Consider the following 27,106-nt stretch of genomic DNA (forward strand, 5'->3'; position numbering starts at 1 on the left):
GCACTAATTGGCTGTAGATGAGAAGCTGATCAGTCTGGTCGGTTTGGACGTGGCTGTGCAGCTAGGGATATTTCCCTGTGCCTGTGCTGCTCAGTTCACGCTGTGTGATGCTCTCTGCTTTGGCTTATTTTTAACCCTGGCAGCTTCCAGTAAGTGTCAAATAAACAGCTTCTAATAAGCTGCTTAGAAGCTGTTTCTAGTAAGTGTCTTTGCTTTGCATTTCCCATCCCCAAGGAATTATACATTAGTCCTTCCCCTTAAAGGTTCTGAAACTCGCCATATGTGTAGCTGTAGCTTGCCATTCTGGAGGTAACCGTAAATCATGGTATTAACATTTTAAGAAGTTTTTTTTCTCCTTCTTTTTCGTGATGTGCCTTTAAAAGAATAGCATAAAGATTCAAAACTGTGTTTTAATTCACCAAGTTTTAAACTCAGCAATTGAAGACAGAATTCAAACATTTTGTCATCTCGGATTCTCTGCAAACACAGCCTATTCTCTCGTAGACAATCATTTTAAACTGTTATTTTATGCAGTGTTTCTTCTTTTGCAGTCTTTCAGCCATCACTTTAAAAGTGCCTCTGAAGAGTGGCAGTGGTAACTGGCATTTTTTTTCCTTGTCAAATGCAAATCTCTCACCTCCCAAGTGTGAACATACAAAGCTCTCTGACTGGCTTTTTTTTTTTTTTTTTTTTTAATAACAAAATTAGGGCACAGTTAGCTAAGCAGAGTGACCCGATTCATGCTGGATCAACATGTTATCAACTTGAGGTTGTCACTACAAAGTAAGTGTGGTGAAGTCTGCCTGTTCCAACTAAAATCAAAGCGATCTCCTGACATACAGTGGAGCTGAAGTCAGCAGTTTCTATAAAGTGGGTCTAAATGCAGATTGAAGGATCTCTTCTGTGTATATATGTAACTACCAGTGCCAACCTAATTATTTCTAATCAAATACTTTTTGTCGTATTTTTACTCAGGAGGACATGAGAGAAAACAGTTCTAAGTGATTTTTTTTTTGTTCTTTGGCTTTTCCTTATCTATAGAAGATTTGACTTTGTGAGGTATATTTAATGTTTTCTCTAAAGTAGGCCACCCGAGAGATCCCATGGAGTAATTCGCTTTGCTGAGTTAGCAGACTAAGCCATTGGACGGAGGAAAAAAGACACTGCCAACTGTGAAGCAAATGAATCAATACCCGTGCAACTGGATCGCTTTGCTTCTTCCGATAGAACCAGGAAAGCGATAGTGCAGCTGTAATATCTGACATACAGGTTTAAAAAGCAAATATAAACACACACACACGCGCACATTGGGTTGGCTTTTATTGGAAAGCCTAGATGCAATCTATAGTTATCAATTTGTGGAAAATTCAGGACACATATAAAGTTAAGAAGGCAAATTAAAAGAACAATACAAATCAGACGAAATATACATCTCAAAATATCAGGATAGCATTTTGACTGGCATTGCCTAAAATACTTAGAATCTCCTTTTTTTGTAATATGTTTCTTTTAATTATACATATTTTTTTCTTTAAAAAGATCTTTTGTTTATATATTCCCCAAGGTCACTATTTCCTGCAGGAGCATGTCCAGATCACAAGTCTTTTTTTAGCAAGAAATAGGCTCATTATACCTACTAACAAGGCCACTAATTGGCTTGATTTGACTTTATCTAAAATGATCACCAACAGATACTATAATTTGTTGTTTATTGGTGCCAGAACAAAGGAGAAGGAACTGGTACGCGTCAAGTAGAAGATATATTTCATTGTTGACATGTTATACAAGCTTTTCATATTCAAACAGAACAGAAACATTTGACATAATTTAGAATATGAGCCTATTTCAACAGAGAGCACTTACAGCATGCTAAATACAGTGCTGTGGAAGAGCCACCCAACAGAACTGCGAACACCTAGCATTTTACATCTTCAAAAATAATACGTAGATCAATGACACGCCGCTGGGGTCTGACATATCATCCTCCTCTCTAAATTTAGGGCCCTCAAGGCTTCAAGGGTAAAAATACTAACAACTAATCTGTGCTTTCATTCTAATAGATGATTAGCATTCATTATATGTGTAATTAGTTCTGTATGCTCTACCAAATACACACATACAGTAACAGCACCGATACTGTAGATTCGGTAGCAACTTGGCTGGGAGAAATTCAAATCTGTTTATCAAACAATCCTAATGTGCAATTTAGAGAATGTAATACCATAGACTCTCAGAATACAAAGCAGTTAGAAAACTATTTTTATTACATCCACTTGAACCATTCATAGTTAAGACACGTTCACTTACTATGTTTTGTCATTATAATACATGGATAGAAATAACTGTGTATATTTCAATGAACATCAAAAAAAAACAAACAATTTTGTCTCATCTTAAAAATATTTGTTTTTGTGGCTGAATTTAGTGCTCATGAGAGTAAAGCTCTAAGAATGGTTTCAGCCAATATGTAGAACAGATGCCATAGATGCCCCTACAGGCTTCCTATAAGGAACCAGCTGCACACCTTGGTTACGTCCTGCAGCAAATACACTGGGCCTTGGAGCAGAGCATGCCAAATCTATGCAGTGGTGTTGAGATGCAGACTAGGCACTAGGATTAGACCTTCCTCTCCATCCCCGTGTTCTGTTTTCACAGTAATGGAATTTGATCTGCCAGCTGAAGGCCAGGAAATGAACCTACTGAACAGCCTGCCTGCCTAAAGAGCTATTGTGTAGCATCAGGTCAGAGGTACGCTTCTTCTATCTGGAGTTATAACATCTAAAAGACCTGTACTATACAGAAGACAAAGTTGACATAACTGGATGAAACTACATCATTTCTTCTTCTTCTTCTTCTACATACAATTTGCCAAGCACCTGAGACACTATTCTCTCCATTGTGAAACAAAGCTTCTAAAAAAACAACAGAAACCCCACTTGGTATGAATAAATGTCCATTTATTACGTTAGGGCTGAAAAAGACAAGGAAAACCCAACCTATTAAAGTCTTCCATCATAATAAACGAGACTTATTTGGTTACTGTGCCTTCTAACAATGACTGATGAAGTGGCACTGGCCTGGGTGACAGGAGAGGTACAGGAGGGAAGGGAGCTGCAGTCTGATTCAGCCAGCCACTTTGGAGTGTTTCATCCTATCAGCAGAGTGATAGATGCACAGCTTTAAACCTAATACAAAAATATTAACACTTTTGGACATTAGTTATCACTGTTATATCTCTACAATATAATCCTTTATACTGTACAGCTATAACATAAAAGGTGCAATTCCTTTTTCTTTAAAAAAATCACACACAGCACATGTTTTTATCATTTTATTTTTAAGTATAAACTTTTTTAAACACTTTACATAAATTAACTCCTCTGAGACTAATATTTGATGTACAGTAAATTGTAATTCATATAAAAATCCATAAACAACTTGTCTCACGTAATTTACAAAAAATCAGGGTTTCCTTTGCTTATCTGTAACAAGGATTCTACTTGCAGTTTTTTCCCCCCAAGGCAAACCATGTTAGCATTGTAAAATCCATTATTAAATTCCCATGGTAGCATAAGTCACTTGTGCCAATGTCCTTTTAGAAAGCAGCACAGTTTAAAGCAGTTGGGTTGTCTATAAACAGTAATTTTTGCCCCACGTTTTAAAATTAACAGATATATACCACATCCTATGCAGTGAGAAAGAGAGAGAAAAAGAGAGAGAGAAAGAGAGAGACTACTTCTGGTAAGCAAAGGTCAACAATTCAGTAACATTTGGAAACACTGTATGGGTCTGTATCTTAATTAAATACAGTGCCTCAAAGGAACAGACAGCCTGTTGCAAAATCTTTAGGCCTTTTTCTTTTCTTTTTTTCTTCCTTTTTTTTTTAATACTTTTCAGTCCAACTTGAGTGCAGCGATATGCATATGTAAACATATTCTTTAAAGCAGATCACCTTTAAGGTCATTGAGAAAAAAAAGTTTTGTCATTAGCAGTATCATTCTTCTGGAAGGCGCTCTTTTCCTTAGAGTCCATTCGGATTGTGCTACAGAAAAAATCTGAGCAAAGATGTAAGCTTAGGCTCAAGTAGTAATGCAGCAAAACAGTTTGGTCTCCTTTTTAGAAGACACTGGTACACAGTCTCTTTGGCAGCCTGAGCTAAGCCAGTGTGTTACCTCTTTCCTATCTCACTTTGTCTGAGGAACTGTATATTGTTAGCGCTGTCTGCTAATTCTGGATATTGCTCCACAGAGAGTACATAGTACCCATCATATCCTTGTACCTTTCCAGCACTTAGCAACTGCCTCTTTTCTCCTTCTGTCCACAGCCTGGCGCCTTCCTCTCCATCCCTTACTCTCTGTTGTTCTCTGGCCCAGGCACTGGAAAGGGCTCTTTGCCTGGCTTGCTCCAGTATTCGGGCTTTCTCCTCATCAAGCGTCATGCCATAGCGGACGTGAAGCGCTAAAGCACCGTATTGCATTTCAACATCGGCAAACCTACGAGTCCTGCCATTCACCACGGTTGTGGACTGGGAAACGGTGACGTTGATGCCATTCTCCAGGGCCTTCCGCCCACTCGTCAGCCTCAGTGTCCCAAGGTCACTCTCGGGGGAGGTGGTCTTGATAAAATAGTGCGTGTCCTTTCCTTCAACGGTGAAATGCAAGTTTTCTAGGTAGTAGGCGTTGTTCAGAACAGCTGCCACTTTTATGCAGTCCTCGTTTGCGATGTTGAGCACGTTCGTTTGCACTTTCCCTTGATTGACAGCCAGCATCACCCCTTTCCCGATCAGAGACTTCACTGTAGCAAACCACAGCCATGACTTCTCTCCGCTGGATTTCCGTCTGCTGACCTGCACTTCTGCCATCTTTCCCAGGGAAAGGAAAGCCTTTGCTTGTCTCACCACTTGTTGTTGCACTCCAGAAATTGGCTGTAAACAAGAACAGAAGTTTTACCAACCATCTGTAGCCCTCTAGATGCCAAACGGGCAGGCTTTCTTGGTGCGCTGCCCATGGACGACAACAGGATATGCCACAACTGACAGTGCCAAGGAGTTAATTAAATCTACATACTGCTTGTTCTACTGAGCTGCAAGACTATTTGGTTTGATAATGTTTCTCTCTTTGTCTCCCTGAGAACCTGCGCATGCACAAAAGCACTGTTTATTTCACAGGCTACTTAGTGGGCCACACAGGACAGACTTTTGCAATACTAATACTTAATAGGGGAAAGAGCTGTCTTACTACAGTGTTGTCTCATCCTTTGAGCCTGTTCAGCTGTGGTTCCTGTCTACCACAGTTCCATCTAAATTGAGGAGATTTTTGCAAGTCATGAAGCTGTGTGTTAAAAGGAGAACAAGCCTTTCTTTACACCGAGTCAGGAGATACAGTCTGTTAAGTAGCCGCGGTCCAAGGCCAAACTGCAGGGAGGCTCTCTCATATCCCCCGAAGCTGGTAAAGGAAGGGGGCAAACCATGAGGATAGGCTTTATGGCAAAAGAGGAGGAGGTAAATGGTATGGAGCAGAGGAGTGGAGTGTTGGGGACTGATGCTCTTCCTTGCAAATACAGGCACAAACTGACAAAAGGGGATGTGTGAAAAAGCTGCAGCCACTCCAGCTACATGAGCATCCATTTCCCTTCAAGTCTCAGCATGCTGGCTGGGGCCTGGAAGAGACGAGCGGTCTCTCTCCAGAGAACTTCAGAGGGGCGTAATCCTGAATACAGCAAAGTGCTTTGTTGACAGCTGGCAAAGAAAAGGGGCAATGAATGAAAATAACCAACAGGCAAGTCTAAAATACGCTCACTTATTACTTCATGTTTTCCCTTATCTAGGGTGTTCTTGTTGGAAAGGCAGGTGTGCCATAAAGGGGAGCAAATTACAGTTGCAGTTCTGAGATGGGAAAGCTAGGATAGGAAAATCTGTTTTAAAAGTTTGTTTGACTGTTAAGAGCTACGTGTAGGCCAGTATGCTAGATGCACTCTTGGTAAGGTGAGAGGACAACCAGAGACCAGGACCTGTCAGCAGAACTGCTGCGGTTAGCCCCAACGGCAAGAAAAGTAGGAGCAGCCAGCAGGAATGGTTACCTAGCGTGGCCAGACAGCGGGGCAGCTCACATTATGGGGTCAACTGTGGTTGGGATGAGACCTTACCACTGTGCAGAATAGGCACATCCTATCTGTCTAACCCTGGGGCTTAACAACAACAAGCTGTGAATGAGATCGTATTGACGGAGGTGGAGAGCAGACAGCTGCCCTAGCAGTTGTCTCAGCAGGAAACAGAGAAAGATTTAAATAGCTTTGGCTGCACTTTCGAAAAGGAGTAGTTAGTTTCTGTAGATTATCCAGCTTATCTTCCAATTGACCCCTTGTCCTTTCAGTAAAATATTGTTTAAACCCACTTAACTCTTGACTGACAAATAAGGCATGAGCCTGTTCACTCTTCCGAAATTTTTGGATGGGATACCAAGCAGGAGTCATTAACACAGACTCTGCAATCTTAATTCAGCCTTGCTGCTAATCAAAGCCTGGCAAAAGGTTTGCAAAGGCTTCTCTGCTTTGCCACGAGGGCAGCTTTCTGGAGGGTACAGTTCCTGAGGGAATTCAAATTGACTTGGGCTCTCAACTCCCCTTAAATGTGGCAGATTCTTGTCTGCACTTGCTAACAAGTATGAATTTCAGCTGTTCTGAATCCTACAGGAAAGCTACTGAGCACAAGATATATTCTAGCCAGCACACTCATCAGTGAGAGCAGCAAGATGCTATAACAACTTAATGACAAAATTTGTTTATTTTTAACGTAACCTCAGAGCTCTGAAGCAAAACCTCAGAGCTGAGTACAGCTCACTCCCTAAAACGTTTCAAAATACTAAGCGTTTCTTATGTTTACTTCTGGCTCCTGGTTGTGTTTGCTTATTCAACAGTGAATACCAAAGTTACAACTTCTTCCTACCTGAGAATTTTGCGTCTTTGTTTTCCTCCCACCTCTCTCTCCCTCCCTCCTCCTTTGTCATGTCGCATGTCTCTGGCACTCCTCGCATGCCTCCCTGGTACTCCTGTCCTGAAGGAAGGTTTCTGACAACTAGCTGGCTGCACCCATCTCTTTGGCCAGACTGGTTCTCTTCCTGGTGCCCTTCTCCTGGCGGTACTGGGTAATTGTGTTCTTTAGCCTTTGAGATCTAAATAAACAGCCTCTAGTGGTTCCTCACAGCAGTGCCTGATTGACAGGTCTCATATCTCCTGATAACAGCCCAGAGTACATGCAACACTCTTTACTGCTTCTACTATTCATGGACAGCACCATTCTCGTGGTGTACTCTACGGTCTTTCTCCATTACTTGGTCCCTGGCTATTAAACTATACAGATAGTGGGTCACTTCATGCATGCAGAATTCCCTTCCATATATTCCCTTTTGCTGGGCCACCTTTTAATGATTTTTTTTTTTTGGTCTAAATTAGCTTGCAAGGTTTTAATCTTTTAAAGTTCTGTATCATGATTCTTGTAAAAAGAGAATGGTTTTTGACTGCTCATGATCAGATTACCCATTTTACTGTCTCTTTTAACACTTCCTTCTTAACTGAGAACTGTAGAATTTTAGAGGGCATAGGTCTTTGATCTTTGAATAAGCTTGATTTGTAAACAACATTTTCTTTAATAGCGGGTTTGGATTTTAACTTTTCCATTCATTTCTTTTATCATTTAAAATTCTAAGAGGTTTTCAGGTTTGAAGTTCATTTTCATCCTCCCAAAAGAACTTCATAAGCACCTGGAGTTTTGGTTTTATGTAATGTAATGGATTTTACCTCAGGTAATTTCATTTTCAATATTTTATCTTTACATATAAAACATGGTTAATATTAAAGAGAAGTAAAATTGTAGTGGTGCCTGGTATGCATAATTTATATCACCTGTTCTTCTGTTTATTTCACAGTCTATTTTTTGCTACAGTGTTCAGTTTCTGCCTTCAGGCAGAGTGTTAGTACAAATCTAATCTCTGTAGTTTCTGCTGGGAAACTCAGACGTCTTTAAAGGGTCTTAAACTTCTTTTAGTTGATTATTGTCCTTCTGCATTTTTATTATTGCTGAAAGCAAACAAAAAGCTTATTCAAAATTGTACCTAGCTTAGCAAATCTGTAAGAAAGAACATCATCTGTAACTTCTTAAATTATTTTGAAAATAAATAGATAAAAATCAGAGGTTTGAAAAGTACTGTTCAGATTTAACTTAGCAAGTAGCCCTGGCAGGATTATCCATGCCTATTAAGAGCTGAATAGAAGGGAACATTCTATCTCCTTCCATTTGTATGCTTATCTTTGTTTCTTACAGGTATATCTTCCCATTGCTGGCTCTTCACAAGTTCATAGGAGGGTTCTGTTAAATCAAATTTAGGAACAGGAAAACCGGGAATGGCATTGTGCAGATGGAAGCCGAATGTCACCAGCCAGCTGTTAACATCTGAAAGAAATTAAAAAAAAAAAAGAGAAAAATGTTAGAATTGTTCAATATTTTGTAATTATTTGTTACCATTTGTACATGGAATAGCTTTTGACATAGTTGATCTCCTTCTGTAGATGAAAATTATTCAACAGTCTTTGCTTTGATATGTATGGATTTAGATTTGTGCTACAGCTAGAATAGCAAGCCGATGTAGAAAACCTGAAGTCCTAAGCTTATGTGAAATTTCTGCTCTGTGTTCCAGGCTCTTTTGAAAGGTACTGCAGGTTTCAGCAATTTTAAAAGCCTCAGTGACTTCCAGAATGAATATAGGAGCATGACTGGGTGAGATTTCTTTCCAATAAAGCCTAAACTAACTGGGATTTCAGGGTCAGACTGATCACTCTCTTTGTTATACCTTCATCATCAATACATCAAAATAAAGCGAAAAAGTGCTGCTGAACACATCCAGTTCTTTTGTTATATATGTTTTATTGTAGTGTCTTCAAACTGTATCTGAAATAACACCTTTACAGTCAATTACCTTTTAAATGATTTGGCATCTAATTTATGTTGATTCAAGAGAAATCTCCCCCTCTTCCGGATGAAGTCAGATTGATGAAATTAAAAACTAATGAAATGTATTATAATTGTGTCAGTAAGTAGACAGAATACTAAATTAGCATTAGATAACATTATTTATGATACACTTTATGTTCTATTAAAATAAATAAATTAGGGATGCCAGCAATTAACTAATTAACAATTGTTGGGCAAGAATGGGTGCTCTGCCTTGCTTGTTTCTGTCTTTCTACCCTATCTTTCACAAATATTAAGCTTGGTGGAAGTTGGCAGAGTGCTCCTTATCGAGTCTAGTAGTTTTTATTTAAGAAAACCCCACACAAGTGGAAGAAGGAACAAAATTCTTCCAAATCTTAATAAAAAATATGTACCCAAAAATAATTTATAACCTTTCCAGATAAATGATATGCTTCATGAGGCTCTGGATCTAAAAATGCCAGCCAGCTGAATTAGTCATTGTAACGATAACCTCGTACAAGCAGTATGTATCTATGTATTCCATATGTGGAAGATGTTAATAGAAGAACTAAAGTTGTATTACGAGGGCAACTTTTGAACCACATGCATCATTTTCAATGCCACAAACAATCTGATTGCAACTGCAGCCCCTATAGCACATGCTGCTAGCAGAGGCCAGATCCAAAGGTTTACTATCATCCTTGCTCCGAGGCAGCCTGTTAGCAACCCTATTAATAGCTGCTGGTTTTTAAATTAATGCAAACCCACTTCATTCCTAGTATGCTTCTCTGAGTGGTAGCCTCACGAAGTGGAGCTGAGCTCCTCCTTTGTCTAGTGCTGTCTGTGTAAAATATACATTTATTCAAATACAAAAATTCAAATGATTCTGATTGAACCATGCACTTTTCAGAAACTTCTGGTGATGTGTGTTATTTTCTGTACGTAGATTAATGGAAAACAATACACATCGCTAACTCTAGATCCACAAAAAGCATATAGAGGTTCCCTAACAACTCAATTGTACAAGTCAGCAGTTTTCTATTGCCAAAAGAGAATTCTGTACTATTTTTTGTATGTCCTGCTCTGTACTTCCCAGTCCTGCCTGTGTAGTCATTGGACTACACACCATTGTTGAACTTCCCTTTCTTAGCCAATTTACGTTAGCAGCCTTGCAAAAACACACTCTGGCAAATATCAACCAACATACTTCCAGTGAACACTTTCTGCCGTGTTCATGAATTTAACTGGTCACAGAAAGACTCCTCCTGCCCTTGCTACTGTACATTCTCACTCCCTCTTGTTTTTGGTACACAAATATGCATTTCTTACTGCCCAATAGCCCTGATCCATAAAAAAAAAAACTAAAAAAAAACCACCAAAAAACCAGACTAATTCAAATGTAAGGAGACTCTCATGAGTGTTCTTGTGGGGATCTTGCTCTTGTACTTGCTCAAGAAGTCTATCTATTTTCATTATAAGAGCACTTGGCAATGTGTTACAATACTGGAAGGAGAACCTAGAACTCCCCTTTCCTCTCCCAATACACTGAGATCTCTGAGCAACCCAGTGTTACAGTTCAGTTGGTGGATGAGGAAGAGACGTATTGCACTGGTATGTTGAAATGTACTTTGGAAAACTCAACCCCTCTGTATACTGAGATACTCTGAATTATCGTTTTGGGTCAAGTCTAATACTAGGGCATCATAAGGATTGTGTAGGACACAAGTAGTTCTCTTACTGTAGTTACCTATGCCTAAAAGCTAATAATATGTTGTGTATTTCCATCTCTCTTAGGTACCTAAATCAATGTCTAAAGCTAGACAAGATATTTCAAGATTGCTATTTCACCATTCATGATGAGCATGTTCGCTGTAGTTCATTTCATTGTTGAGAGCTTAATGTTTTCTCGTAAATAGCTTTTCCAAATACAACATACCAAGGTACTTCACCAAAATTGTACATTCCAGTCTAAACTGGATGTTTATAGGCCTAGCACACCAAGCTAAAATCACTTTGTTGATCTGGTCCTAAATGCCAAATACTTTTCTGAACAATTATTTTCCCTGCGAGTTTCTTTAGTAACCTTCCACACAGAGTATCCTCAGTCTCTAACCCAGATAAACAGATTCCAGATTATAAGAATACAGAGAGAGAAAAGTTTGAGCAAGTCTTGCAATTTAAGTAACCTTCTTTTACCTGTGATGTAATCCTTCACATCATGTATTTTACTTGCTGGGTTGTTATTTCTAAACATATACAAATTAAAAGGAGCTGGATCCTTCCCAATTCTCTTCCAGACTTCAATATCAGGTGTTGTCCACCGGCCTGCCATTATGTCATAATCTCTTTCTCCAAAGTGGACTAGCTTGGTCAGTGGGTCGTATAAGCCTCCGTGGAATCCTATTACCAGCTGGAAGTCAAGGTTAGAGTCAAAGTAGATCTCTCCATAAGCAGTGTATTGAATTTGCTTAAGCATGAGACCATTGCTACTAAAAACAGCCAGTGGTGTCCCCGTATTGTCTGATGCAATGTAAAACTCATCTCCACTGCTAATCTCCATGGCAAAAAGATGTCCTTGCAGGTCATAGTAAAGAGAAGTGATTTCAGAACTTGAGTGGTTGTATACGTGAGTGATCCTGGTTGGGTAAGTAAGGTCTGCATAAAAAAACTGGAGATGCTGTCCAAGGCTGGTTTTACTGGAAACTCGTCGTCCGAGTCCATCGTAACGGTAAATCACTGTCCATCCACTGCCTTTGCTATAAACTCTAGTAAGAAGGCCCTTTGAACTGTATTCAAAGATTTCAGTACCCCTCTGACGCAGAAATCCATCTTCATCTAATCGATACTGCACGTCCCCTAGCCGGGTTATTCTGTCTCTCAGGTCATAGCGGAGTGGCGTCAAACGGGCGCTGCTACTGGGGTTGAGCAAGTGGAGGTTGCCATTCAAGTCATAGTTGTATCGCCACATTATTTTTTCATTCAGATAAACTGTCTGGAGCTGACCATCTACATCATACTCGTAAGCGTATTTCGTGGTGTTGGCAAATGGCCCAATCTTAATTTCTCTTTTTGTCACTCGTCCCATGTTATCATACTGAATTGTAATCCAATACATTAGTGACCGAAATATTTCGTACTGAATTTCCTTGATGCGACCATGTGCATCAAAGTGTTTTGTGTAAGTCATTACAGCTGTAGAGATGATTTGGTTAATATCATAATATATAACTCCAAATTTCCCAAATTGTTCTACTTTACCGGAGATATCGTCAAACTGGTAGAGGTCAATTGGCAATGGGGTTTCATTGATGACACCTTGCATGCTAGTCACTCTGAAGCTATTGTCATAGCTGTAGTCAAATCGGGCATTTACCATTCCGTCTTCGCTAAAGCGGAAGATCTGTCTGTCAATCAATGGGCCGATTTGCCTGTATCTAATGGTGCAGATAAAGCCATCGCTTTGGAGGTTTACTGTTTTCAGGACTCCTGCTGTCTCATCATAAGTAAAACTAACTCTTGTACTATCGTATAAAATTTCTGAGAGCTTGGTCTGCCGTCTGTACTTGAATAATACTCTTCGGCTTGTCCCCAGGAAAGCAGTTTGAAGGAGCTGCCCTTCTTCATTGTAGTCCATTATAACAGAAGCATTACTTTCAGGGGGGTTGTATATATTCCGGTAATAGCCAATGGAGCGAATAGTCTGCATAGTATGACGAGCAACACTGGGCATGGTGACAGCAGAAAGCCGATCCAACAAATCGTATTCAAAGATATATTGCCGTTGGCTATGAAGCAGAAGAACCATTGACTGAAAATTAAGAACAGATTTTTACCATGTGACAAATGGTGGAGTACCCCCCCACATATACTGATACTATTTCTTTGCAAAAATGTGACATTCCCACTTGAGAAAATTATCTCCTCTTTAATTGAGTTATCCTTGACCTTACATGTTGTTAACATCTCCCTGCCTAATTTACTTGGATGCTTAATTTTAAGGGGTTCTGTAATTAGTAGTTCGACATTCATAATTTGCTGCTTGTTATGACTGTATCACTCTTTTATCAAGCACTCACAGCTAAACAGCAGATTGTCAATGGATTCAGATAAGTCATGTTTAATATGGGAAGAAGAAAAACTGTCTTGGAGCCATTAACTCAGGAGGAGAACAACATATGGGAGATACAATTTCTTCCCTACAATTAGAGATGACTTTAAAGAATTTGAATAGCCTGAGATCTCTGAATACTGTGTTCTGTACGTGTTAAGACATAGACAAAAGAATTGTTTGATTATTTATATCAGAAGGAGCCACTCGGAATTATTCTAACATTTTTCTGATGTGTGGCTATTATGTATCATAGGTCTGAATTAAATTATGTCTGCAATGACTGGCAAACAGTATTTGCTAAGCAACAGATTAAATAGGAACAATTTAAATCCCACAAAGAAATTGATTCTGTTTTTGCACAGAATCACAGCATGGTTTGGGTTGGAAGGGACCTTAAAGCCCACCCAGTCCCACGCCCCTGCCATGGGCAGGGACACCTCCCACCAGCCCAGGCTGCCCAAAGCCCCATCCAGCCTGGCCTTGAGCACCTCCAGGGATGGGGCATCCACAGCTTCTCTGGGCAGCCTGTGCCAGGGCCTCACTGCCCTCTGAGTGAAGAATTTCCTCCTAACATCTAATCTAAAGCTCCCCTCTTTTAGTTTAAAAGAGTCCTATCCTCAACATACCAGTCCTATCCCTTGTCCTATCATTATCTGCCTGAGTAGAAGCAGGCATGAGAACTCACAAGGGGGATTTTCACAGCTATTTCTAGAGGAAGAGCTATCATTCAGTAATCAGTATATCTAATGAAGAACTCTGATTTTTGCTTATTATTTATTTCTATGCTACAACATATAGGAAGTGTAAATTGACAGACACAACTATTTAAAAACAAGATTTTCTTGGTAGTGAAGAAAGAAGTGAATAATTTACAAATAAATGATTTTCTACCGAATTATATTGCAGACATCTAATTCCTGTACCTTATTTTAAGCATTTGAAATAAAAGGTAAATACAGATGCTGCTTAATTTAGAAAGTCATCAATTCTTAACAATTAGCTACAGCACGGTTACATATCTGTTTTATAAAACATTCCCATAGGAACCACATGTTGATATGTAAGAGTAATTGAAATACGCTTCCACTACCTGTTTTTACGTTGCATACAGCAGTCAGACGCTGCACAATTTTAGCACATTCAAAGCATTTTTAAAACCCTGAGTGTTCCTTACCTTTTCCAAGTACGTGTAACTCCAAGTTTTCCCATCAGCAAACACTCTAGACACTATCCTTCCCTGTCCATCATACTCTATTTTTTCACTAGTCGTCCCACGCTGTACGCTGCCTATTTGCCCTGTGGATGAATAGGTAACATTGACAGCCATCAGCTTGCTGCTTGGTAGCCACAGCGTGGGGTGCCCTGATGTGTCGTAGGCAATCCTCAGCAGAAATTTACGGTGGTCATCATAGATCTTTTCTGTCTTTGTGGTTCGATCAAAGTCAACTGAAAGGAGGTTTCTGCCATTAACCTTTTTAAAACAAACAAAATGACATCATAAATCATGCTGTTCAAACACTACCCACCTATTATTTCCACAAAATGCTAGCTATTCTTTGAATACCATTTCCAGTGATTGATTTGCTGTGTATATAAATTATTTTAGCAACTTCCTAATATAAATGTGATGCACTACATTAGCATATATTTTAAGAGGCTTCATTATATGAAGAGATGGCCCAGAATGTGTTGCTATTTGTGTTCTTCCTTGATGCTTAGTCAACTGTTAAGAAAATACTTAAAAATATGCACTGAAAACTTCTTGAATAAACAGTGCCATTTCAGAGAAATAACTATTTATTTTGTGGCAGTCTAAAATATATCTAGCAAACTATTAAGACATATCCCAGCAACTGCTGGTCCAGGTCATGACTATCAAACTCTAAGAATGAACTGAGTCCTAATCCTCCACAGCAAGTATTTTTCAAAAGAATAAATACAAAATTAAGATCTTCAAAACACATTTAATCTTCAAATTAAGATCAAACACTTTTTAGAACACAGGCTTTCACCTTTCTAGTTCAGATGGAAATTTAACTCAGTATATGATCCACAGCCACAATGTATTATTATGCTGAAATCTTCAGTATAGGTTTAAGTCCTTTGCCTAGTTAACTGACCAGTTAAAGCCATAAATGGCTGGAAGACTACAGAACCACTGCAAAACAGTTATAAATGCTTTGAGGTTTGTAATTATTTTAATGTCAAACAGATATATATATTTATTTATTCTTTAAATTAATATATGTAAACACAGTGATGGATAGTGAGTTTTATGTAATACCTTTAAAACTGGAATATGTCCCCTCTGTTTTAGTGTTTCAAATATGCTAACTTTCAGTTTCATTGAATCAGCTTTCATTTTTTGTATTTGTGAAATGAAAACGTCTGTTTTTCCTTTCCCATACTGGCATTTTTGCAATTCTCTGTTCATCTTCTGTAACTGCTTTCTAGTGTTCTCAAGCAGGCCTCTAAGTTTCTTTGTCCATCTGAAAACCATTTCTGTATATGCTGTGCCTTTTAAAGTTATTCCAGGTAAGGATGAAACACTGATAACTAAGATTTTTAACACTGTATCTTGCTAACATATGAGAAGTAGGGGACAGACATATAACTATGTGCATTAAGATCTGTTAAAAATTCTTATTCAAGTATTTGATGCATATATACCAAAGAAGTGAAGAATGAAGATGACTAAATAGCATTTTGAAGAGAGAAAGAAAATAGATATCCTGACCAAATAAATGGCTGGAGGATTTTTGCATTTTTTAGAGCTGCATGTTCAAAAATCCATATATCATGGACTTTGATACTTTTACCCAGAGGATGATGATCTTCTAAAAGATCAATATAAATTAGATCCTTTGTTATTAGCACAAAAGGTATTAAAGCGATGGCAATGGGTTATAGGAGAACATGAAAAAAACTCAAAATATTCTGTTTTGCTTATATCTGTCTATTTATCGATCTTCATTACCCCTATTTATGTTAACGTGCTCATTTTTAATATGAAATCACTGGCATGACAACAATCTGCACTATCAATTTCAGAACAAAAAATCCTATTTTCATGTAAATCTTCTAAGTAAGGAACACAAAGTCTAGTAGATGCAGAATAGCTACATTATAAACCCAATGAGCCATCAAATATTATTTAAACATACTGTGAAAAATTAATGCTACAAGACTGATTCTAAAAGTAGTTTAACCTCTTTTATTTTCTTTTTTTTTAACTTTTTCATTTTCAGGTATTTTTTGTTTAAGTTTTCCAACATTTATATTCAATCATTTGCCTAAATTTACACTTAAATCTTGTTTATTGCTGGCTTTTCTCTCTCAGCCTCTCCCACGCATGCCTGCACTCATCTCTCCCTCTCCCTGCCCGTTTTGCTTCTCTGATTTTTTTCTTCCCTCTCTCTCCATCTTACCTTCTTTATTTTACATTTAATTATGAGTTTTATTAATTTTCTTGTCTGCCTCTCAGGCTTAGATGCTGAAGTGAGAATAGGTACTTCTGATTTCTGAACTGGCAAAGAGGGAAGGATGGTTTTATGGTTAAGGCAGATGTCCAAGCAATTGTGGTTAATTTCGTGGCTAAGCACATCCTTCCGGTGTAAATTACAGCAAAGTACTTAATCTAGCTCTCTCGCTGCCTTATCTGCTAAATGGGATAATAACATCCCTTGATTCTCACTTTCCATCTCTCTTGTCTGTGTAAGGGCAGGATACTAGAAGAAAGGAAGTGCCTTTTTCTGTAGCCAGATTCATGCTTCCAAAATCTGCTGACAGAGCTCTTGCATTCAAACGTGAGCTTTGGGTGAAAGTGGCTGTGCTTGCATGATCTTGTAATACACGTGGCAGTTAGAAGGACAAATTAGCTTTGGTTGAATGCTTCTACAGCAAAGTGTAAACATTTTTATTGTGTCTAAAACAATCATACCTCTAAATACATTTGGTAATTCTGGGCTTCATTATGATATAAACAGTAATTCAGGAAATTTTCAATGAACAAACACAATGACACAAAACCAAGTCTCTTGACACCCCCTATATCCTGTCCTACTCTTTCAGTAATTACGGTGTCCAGCTATCCTGCTCTGCTCTATCTCCTGGTTTTCTTTCCAGTGGCTCCCTGAGAAGCATGAAACCAGACAGTGATTTCCCCATTAGGAGTAGGGGTATATTGTGCCCTACAGAGAGATTCAAGAGGTGATGTGAAAACTGGGGATGTTTGCAGGACTTGGAGCTTGTCTGGAGGAGGTAGTGCAAAAACCCCTATTGTGAGGTCCCTCTCTGGTGTAACCTGTCCTCACTAGGTGCACCCCCTGAGACAGAACTCGTATCAGTTCCTTTATTTAACAACCTGGTAAGTGAGGGTCTGTCTTGGCCTCAGTAAAACTGCCCCAAAATGGCTCTTCCCTGAAGAGGACTGCCGGCACCTCCGCCAAACACCAGCTTAAAAACAGATGTACAGGTCCAGTGACGAAGCTATCTTATAGAGCACACACGAAACGAATCTGAACAAAAGTTAGATTGACAGAGGCTTGTCGAGTTCAGGAATGGTGAAAAACACAGTTATTAATTTCTTTATGAAGACTACTAGTAGTGGGTATAACTAATACAAGATAGAAACCCGGGAGAGTACCACAGTGTACTTCCTGGTGTTACATACTGCATATATATAATGCAGTGAAAGTGTCATATATATGAGTACATTTACTGGCAATACATTTTGTCACTGTTTTTTGTCTACATTTGTCTTCTCTGCAGCAAAATGTTACTGACATATCTGTAGATGGAAATGATGAGCTCTGTAAGTTATTCTTGTTCTTTCAGTTCTTGTTTTCTTTCTCCACCCCCCACCTACCCCTGAGCAACATTTCTGCAGTATCTTCCTAAGTAAACCAATTAAAAAAAAACAAAAACCAAAAAACTTCCCTTTTATAATTTGGTAGCAATTTTCTTTTCTCTTATTAGCCCATATTCTCTGCTTGCCCTACTTATCACATTTGCATATACATTTTTAATTACCACTGTTTTGTCCTAATTTATGATCTCTCACTTCCCCTCTCTCATGTTAGGTCTTTCCCTCTTTGCTGTTCCTTCTTTCAACTCTTCCAAGTCAGAGTTGCCCATGACATTTCTTTAACCTCCTTTGCATCCAAATGACAAAATTTTGCTTTGCTTTTTAGAACTGGACTCATAGAGATTTGTTTCAATACCAAAACCAACCATGCTATTGGTATGATTATTTATTTATTTATTTATTTATTTATTTTCTTAGCCTTCCTTCATGAATTACTTGGCAGGTGTATTATCCCAACTTGCTATGTAATGAGATGGCTATGAACCAGAACCACAAGGATGAGCTCCACAAGTATGGATTCCTTTTGCTCTTCCTTATTCATGGTAAGACTGCTACCACAGCTAGGTACAACTATGTTGTTCTTAAGCAGCAGCTATTGTACATAATCATTCTTCCTTCTTAGAAAAAAACAATTCTTCTTGCAGAGCAAGTGGTAGAGAGAGATAGAAGATATATGGCAGCATTCCCTCCTTCCCAAAGGAAAGTAAAAAAAATTAAAATTAAAAAATGCCATGTTACCTCTCAGAAGTCAAGTGGTCTGAAATTACTTACCTTTATTTGATATACTGCCTAGGCCTTATTTTAAAGAACTGAGTTCAGTCCTAATAGTATGTCAGACCTCTGATGTGGTCTCGAAATGGTTTCCTGGCAACCCAATTTTAAATGCTTAATCTATGTTGTCTTTACCAAATGGCTGTCATAAATCATAGTTTGCTTCCTACTTACATTTCACACACTATATAGGAAGAAGAAATGCCAACAAAATGGTAAAGACATATGTTAGAGGAATATGCCATACACATTCACACAGTGTTACACCCTTTCTACCAGAAATAAGTATTAGTACATTTTTTATTTAAAATTTAAAAGAAAGAAAACTCTAAGACCATGCTAACTCATGGTAGACTAATTTAAAATGATTCAAAAACAGGTGTGTGAGTTCAGTGCTGGAAATAAAAAGTGAAGGAAAGCAGTAAAAATATTCTTTTTATCCTGAGTCATTTCAAGGCATTGAAGGCTAAAAAGAACAGTTTAGAATCCGCAGAAAAGAGCAATTAATATGGAAAAAGAGCCAATATATAAAGTAACAAAAGCAACAACTTTCAACTCTACAGTAAGCTTATCTGCGGTAAATACTCTGTGGTTGTTGGATGGCAATACCTACAAGAATGCATTTACGTTTCCTCTCAGTTAATGAGAATGCAATAGACACCACACATGCTTGCATGCTTACCCTAAGCTTTCGGCCAAACACATTGACTTTTCCCTGGGCTTGCTCTTTCCGGAATCGCCACTCCACCAAGTTCTGCCCGTTCTCCCCTGGGAGGGTCATGTTCCTTTTTGCTACTGTCGGGTTGGCAGTGCCAGCCAGGACGTGCGGCTCTGTCTGGTAGTGTGAATCCAGGCCACTGGCGTACAGGATTCTGAGCGAGCCATCATAACCGATCTGGTAGCTGTTTCTCAACTGATCTGAAAATGCAAAAAAAACACACAGAGAAACACACATTACATATGTGGGTTAAGTCTGCCTTTGTTCTCTACTCCTTATGCAATATATGCATGTAAAATCTTGACTTCACCTACTGACCTGACTAAAATAAACACCAAGGGTGAGACTGATGAAAACATCTGTGTCACATCCATGTGTATCCCATGAGAGCAAAAACACCTTTGGGATGTCACTTAAACACCTCCGAAAAATCCCACCTATATTCTTTGTATATTGAATATAGTCTCTGGAATTGCACAAAACATATTCTCTGCTGTTTCAGTTGGCATTTTTGGCCACATCCAAAGTATGTTGTGACTAGTGACTTTTGCAAGGATGTGGCTGCTGGGATGCCACACGCTATTTTAAAGCTCAAATCTCACATTATGCTATTTTTACACCAATTTCCCTTGCAATCCATTTCACACTCTTTTTCCAGATTCCCTTTTTATGCAAAGTAGGTATTCTGACTACTTCCAACAACTGTTTGCAAAAGCTATTTGGTTAGAAAACATTTAATTATACTTTCATTGTACCTCCTTCCTTCCCTGAACAGCTCTTTTTATATATGTATAAAAGCATGTGTGTATCACCTCCTCCTCCAAACACTAGGCCTCTAAGTTTCCCTCTAAGGCATCTCATCTAAGCTGTTTGTACCAGAAGAAAAGAGTTTTCAGGTCAGTATCTGCTGAGAAATGTTTTGTGTACAGTACCTTGAACCATGGTATAGAAAGAATCAATTGATGATAAGTTGGAAGTGATGCTGACATCTTCGTCTCTGCTGGATGATTCAACGTCCACCGTAATGGCCCTTTCCATTTCCCCGTGAAGGTTTGTGACAACTCCAGTAGGGAATGTAACGTTTGTTAGACGGCCCTCACTATCATAGCTAAAAAAAAAAAAAAAAGTCCAAAAATGATACATAGCAGGAACAAATTGTTTTCATTTACAAGCAAAATGAACAAAAATACCAGCGACTCATATTGTTAATGCACTCTTGCTTTTTGTGCATGGGATAGGCACAGCAAAGACTTCAAACGTGCTTTGAAGTAGTCAAAAGACTGTTTAACATACAGGAGCCTCAATGGCGATAGCAAGAGCAAACAGATGGATCTTCAGCTCTGCATATGATTCTTTGAAGTGTGACCAGATCCTGCTGCACATCTAATTCACCGTTTCAAAGGGAGAGTATTTGTTGGTGCTAAATTCCGTAGCATTATGTACTCACTCCCTGTTATTGGAATAGATTTTTTCTGTTATTGTAGGAATCCTCAAAATTTTTCATAAAAAGGGTATCTAAACAGACTTTCCCTTTGCCCCTTCCTATTCACTGATTATGTGGACCACCTGCTCTCCTGAATGCTTAACATCCCTTGTATTATTAAGAGAAAGAATCTCGGGTAATATTTATTCTACTTAAGCTGTTTGTAGCTGGAAATCATAGCAGCTAGCGTATATAACTTGATAGCTGCCTGTGGATCATAGCCTGAGAACTGTGGCACAAGCCACACAGGAGAAGCTTTTTTCTAGTGCCACTGACATTTCTTTAAACCAATAGTTACATATCCATTCAAGACTAGGTAGGTAGATATGATGTCTGTAATTGAAATAGACCTAGGACTTGTAAAATGTGTATTCTCCTGTGCTGTTAGGTATACCCCAGCTACTAATACCATTGATAAGGTATGTGCAGCTCTGTGCATGTGAAAAACGAGACTAACAAAGTGATCCCATCAGAAATGCAGACAATTCCTAACAGTACTTCTTGAGACCCAAGTAAGCAATCAGTGAATGAAGGGGTACTTCCACTATGTTTTTCAAACACAGCACCAAGACCATGGTCAAATCCAAACATACACTGCAGTCACAGTGTACAGAGGTAAGGCACTGTGTAAGCTTCAGGTCATACAACTGCCTTTAGGATTAGCTCTTCAAATACTACAGCTTGGATTCATCAGCTCAGGTGTTCAGCTGAGACATATTTTTCAGAATTAGAGTCTCCCTGTGTCTGCAACGGAGCAAAACAAGTATCTAAAGGGTGATTCAGCCCACCTAAGACCTGTTTGATGTCAGGAGTTGTCCATCCCTCTACCATGACTGTGCAGTAGGAAGCTGAAGGAAGCTTTATTCTCCTGAAGTACCTATAACATGACCCTGCAGATCCACAAAGCATGCTAGGCTCTTCATACTTACAATTATCATCAAAATGCTCCTTCTGGGAAAGAACCCACCAAACAACAACAAAACAAACCAAGTATATCACTGAGGCTACAGAAACTCTTTTTTAAATTGGGAGAAATAACTCCAAACTGTTTTAACCCACAATACCCTCACTTTCTCTGTACATCGTGAGTACTGCACGGATTGCTGTAACTGAAAGGATTAGGTTTAGAAATGTTTTTTTCCAGTTTGCTTACTCTGTAGATTTGACAGCTTTTTGCACACAGTCATTTTCATCCTTTTAACACAGTTGATTTCCTTTGTTTATGAGAGACTTGCACTTAGCAACAGGAAAAAGGAAAGAATGTTTAAAAATCAGAAGCCCTTCTGCAAGCCAGGGAAATCAAGTGGGGAAACTTATTTCTTGAAGTTAAGTATATTTCAGACAACAGGGTTTCTTCCAGGGTGTTTCTATACCTAATATTGGCTGTTTTTCCCATACAGGACTTGGCAAGCTGAGATGCTGCATTTATGCAAGAAACTGAAACAAATACACCAACATTCCTTGTGCGTAAATTTGACTGCAAGCCCATTAATGACCTTCAGTTCCGTAAAATTATTTTCTTTTCATGCACAACTTCCCTTTTAAACTCCCAGGGGAACATATATTCCCCAATTACTGTCCTTTCCTATTTTTCATGTTACGGAAGAGTGCTTGAAAATGGTATCAAGTTATCTTTTCGGGAGCTACTTGTGTCCTTTGATTCCAGGAGCCAAATGCCAGTTTTCATCTGGAACAATGCTTCCTAAAGTTACAAAAGGTAAGATTTCTCTGTAAGAACTTTTCTTCCTTTGAATCGTAACATTTACGAGAAATTAATTATACATATTTCTGAGTACAACACTGGAGCTGGGAAGCACTATGCATCTGTAGTTTTCAGTAGAGTGTGTGGCTTCACTACAGTATGCAGCGCTGAACATTGCTATTCTTGTTTTATGCATTCTTGCTTCCGTATTATTTTTTGAGTCTGTGCATATAGTTCCTGAACTGGTCTCTTTTCTTTCACAAATACATAAAAAGCACACCATGAGCCTGGAATAAGCAGCTAATATTATTACAGAGGGGAAGAGTTCAAAGATCAGCAAAATTCATGCTACACATTCATGTTCTTAAAAACATGACTTTAAAGCTAAAAGAATCTTAAAAGCCATGATTGCTTGGTTCAGGCATCCTAGTGCTGGAAGACAATGTGAATGAGATGTGAAAAGTAAGAATAGGATTTCTCATACTTTTATAGCCAGGAACAAAAAGAAAGAAAGGAAATAGGTCTTTCTACAATTTATTACATATTCCATTTTATGATGGATTGTAAAGTGTGTCCTTCATTCTGTTCACAGCACATTGAATACTACACTTACTTCTATACTTGATATCTTTTTGCCCACAATGAAAGCCTTATCAACGCTCAACATAGCAACATCACTCATACCTTTGGGCATTCCTATGCTATTTTTCTTATTACATCCAAATATCCTTGCGTTCTGCTGCCAAGGTGAATTTATTCATCCAAGATTGTCAGTTTTAGACCGAGAGATTTATTTTATCTGTCTTGTGTTCTAATATTGAAATTGCCCTAACAGGAATGAGATATAAAGTCTAGAGGGCAAGCACCTATATTTGGCATTTCACAGCCTCTTTGATCTTTTCATCCAAACACAAGCACAGGCACACATGTTACTGCTCAGCCCTCTGATCTGCCTCCTATACCAGGCAAAGCCGTTCAACCTCTCTCTTAAATTCCTCAAGAGCAGGTTGCACATAAACATTTCAAGAATCTAAAACAAAAACTTGCTTACTGGGCATTACCTCATGCGCTTTAATCCTATAAACCCCGTTCCACTCATTAACATAATGATCTTCATATTTGGTCAATAACTACAGAAGACAGCAGCAGGGGCAGGACAGTTGCCACCACCACTAGCTGAATTTCCCCTTAGATCAAATTCTTTTTCTTCCTTGGGGTGATCTGCCACTGCTGGCTAGTTTTCCCCTTCTGCAGTGAGAAATTCTCAGAGATAATGATTATCAGCTTCCCAGATTCTTGACCTTTCGCTCTTCACCTGCTGGAAGTCCCTCTTCCATTGTTCATCTTCTTTAGTTTTAATTACATTCCTTCCCAGACCATTTTCCGTTCTAGTCTATGTAGGACAATTTTCACTTTGCAGTGATAACTTCCTGGCAATCCTTGTCACAGATGGAAATGCCCTACTTTCTTTATTTCTGACTTGTTTCTCATGTGAGTTGTATCATAGTTTGGAGCACATTTAGCTCGACCCCAGCTTGCAGAGCATTATTAATGTTTTATATTGGAAGTTACTTCAACATAAATAGGGAGCTATAGAAATGAAGTGTATAGTAAAGGTTGCTGCTAAAGCCAATAGCTAAGTTATGACTGATACTGTTTTTCCACAGACCTCTGCAGCATATTCCTGTAACAAAATAAATTCCATATTTTTTTTTCCAGCTGTTGTAAACATGTCAGGTTTAAGAGCAAGGCACACTGGTTCCTGTACATTTCAGATAACAAGACATACAGTGCAAATGTATATTATGTATTTCTTTAAAGACTGGTTATGGATTATACTATTAGTTGGGATACGGTATTAGAGAAATGAGGCATGAATACATCTCATAATACAGACATGTATAATTTTGACAGTAGAATGAAAAGTACTGTTACATACTCACTCCGCACATTAGGCATTTCCTTTATACATCTTGAATTACCAAGAGTGGCTAGAAAATTCATGGAGCATTACCCTACTTGTTTCATGTTATTCACAGGAAGCCTCTTATATCAATGCACTGCTTATTGGTGGGTGAGAGCAGGAACTTCAAATTTCACTTTCTGCAGTACAGTGTGCTGTTGGTTTAGGTGTATAATCACTGTGTTCAGACACATACTGAAAATCCACCCTAACCTGGCAGTGAAATGTCTCACTGAGCTTTTTGTGGCCATTATGTTCACGTTTACAATGAAGACTATTGTCTTCAGCATTAAAGAATGTTTGTCATTTTGCAAATACCTTCTTTCAGCCATGTTAACCTCCCATAATGTACCTGAAGCTCAGTCCCTCCAAAAAGTGAACTTGATGTTTGAAAACTGCAGTAAAGAGAAGCCACCTTGATTGGGTATCATTGCTTTGCTAAAACAGTAATAAAAGTTATCTTGCTGATCACAAGGAAACAAATGCATAGTTTATATAGCTTCCCTTTCATTATCATTTTGTCACTGATACAGAACTTCCCTGTCCTCCCGTTTTAAAACTGGGCATGGCAAGTTACTGGGAGCTCTATTCTGACCATCTTCAAGCATTAAGTGGGTTTTTGGAAGAGAGGAAAAGACTCTTAACTTCAAGAGTATGAGATTTAGGTAATTTTTCCCCTTCACTCCATTTTTGAGTTGCTTTCCCAATTTTGATATGCATTTTTGCTTTTTGCTTGTAACAAGAGTGACTGAATGATCCTGCTAGGAATGCACAAACTGAAAATAACCTACAGATACATGGACAGACAAATGATTCTGCCTTTTTTTTGGCTTTTACTCTGTAGCCTTACAGATATGCGTACATTATAACCTGCCTTCTTAAACATAATATGAACTTAAATACTGGTTGCATATATTCCTTTATTTGGACAGTTTGTATTAGACGTTAAAAGGTTTAGTGCCTTGCTTGTGAATTGACAAGAGCTTTGATTTTATTTATTTATTTTTAAATGAAGGACTACTGTCTAATAAGGGTAGCATTTATTCCTTTGTTCTTACCTGGAAAGTTGTTAAGCTTGAGAAAAAAAAAAAAAATCAGTATTCTTACCAGTCTTACAGAACCTTAAATATATGAAAAAGGTCTCTTATCTTGCCTCCCCTCACTTTTCCTCTCATGCTTCTACTTCTCCACTTCTACCTCCATCTCCATCTCACTCCTCCTGTACTTATCTGACAAAATAGTAGCTGAATACGAATCACAGGAAATAGGTCCAGGAGTGATGCTTGGAAGCACTTAAAGTAAACTGCAGCCTGAAATCCAATTCTGGATAGGAATTTATCTGTCGCTACTTGGTTTTAAAATGGAATTTGGACAGAAAAATGCAAACTCACAGAGGCTGGAAAGGCATTAAAAGTCTGTTAAGTATCAGCTGAATTTCTTTGTCTTGCTCAAACAAGTGTCAGAAAACTCAAGCCTGAATTCAAGCAGCTGGCCATCTTTTCCTCTCCCTTTATCTGATGCCTGTCTTCCACTGAGAAGGGCCAGCTTCAGCTGGGATAATCTGGTCTAACTGCACAGTTGGTTAAATAATTCAGGTGATTTTTTTTTTATCTTAGCAACCTGGTCAGGATGAATGTTTCAGCCCATGTTTAATGAAGACATTTCCTCAGCTTGAAAGTGATTGACAAATTTTCTTTTCACCTTCTCCTGTTATAGCCGCAGCATTTGGGGCTTTTTTTGTGTGTGTCTATTTTGTCATAACGTTAAAAGGATAGTTTTCGGTCTTTTCTGTAAACTGGCATTCAATAAACTAGACATGCGAACAATTCACCTAAATAGGCCATTCCTGACAGCTATAACTCATCTGCAAAACAACAGGCACACTCTAAACCGAAATCACTGCGGAAAATGTGTCTGTTGGAAAGGAGCTCACAGAAATGAATCAACACCTTCCCTCCCGATAGCTCACCCACTTCCGCGCCGAGACGTTTCTGATGCTCATTTTCCACTTCATCGCACAACAATGAAAACAAGTGCGAGTTCGGTGCTCGTGCTTCCCTAAGATTGACCACCTTTACAGCCTAATCCAAAATGACTTCCAGATGGGTATTTTGGGGGAATGGTATTTTGCAGTGAAAGAAGCAATACATGAATTTATCATTGTTTTATCTTTACTTTTTGCCAGAAGACTGCCAAACTTTTTTACTCGTTGCTTCCATCAGACCGTACAGTGTTGCAGTCTTCCAACGCTGTGCTGTTTGCTGTGATAAGCATCTGCCATTTATATTCTTGTAAGCACTCACAAACCACGAAGTCTGCCATACCTCTCATTTCTGACACAAAGTGTACATGCACAAGAGTCTGGATAAGTAACTTGTGCGAACGATGCTGGTGCTTTTGGAAGAGGAGGACGAACGACTGGTGTGTGTGCAAGGGGAAGGGGTGCAGCGGGAGCAGCAGGATGGAGGTGGCGTGGCTTAAATTAGAGGTGTCACCTGGGGACAAAGATGCTTCCCAGGGTTTTGG

At 38.7% G+C, this 27,106-nt stretch overlaps 1 protein-coding gene across 5 annotated transcripts in view; it reads right to left on the reverse strand.

Annotated features, from left to right (window-relative positions):
• Window positions 1-1,308: 1,308 nt before the first annotated feature.
• Window positions 1,309-27,106, reverse strand: part of TENM3 (teneurin transmembrane protein 3) — a 420,747-nt gene continuing 394,949 nt past the window's right edge. For all 5 annotated transcript variants that reach the window (XM_035557879.2, XM_050710510.1, XM_035557878.2 and 2 more), the window contains 6 exons: window positions 20,365-20,540; window positions 19,397-19,632; window positions 14,251-14,547; window positions 11,162-12,773; window positions 8,316-8,446; window positions 1,309-4,924 (listed from right to left, as the gene is read on the reverse strand). In XM_035557879.2, the coding sequence (XP_035413772.1) occupies window positions 4,169-4,924; window positions 8,316-8,446; window positions 11,162-12,773; window positions 14,251-14,547; window positions 19,397-19,632; window positions 20,365-20,540 (3,208 nt within the window). In that variant the 3' untranslated portion in view covers window positions 1,309-4,168. The remainder of the gene's footprint in view (window positions 4,925-8,315; window positions 8,447-11,161; window positions 12,774-14,250; window positions 14,548-19,396; window positions 19,633-20,364; window positions 20,541-27,106) is intronic.

The sequence above is a fragment of the Cygnus atratus genome, chromosome 4 (assembly GCF_013377495.2).
Source record: "Cygnus atratus isolate AKBS03 ecotype Queensland, Australia chromosome 4, CAtr_DNAZoo_HiC_assembly, whole genome shotgun sequence".
NCBI lineage: Eukaryota > Metazoa > Chordata > Aves > Anseriformes > Anatidae > Cygnus > Cygnus atratus.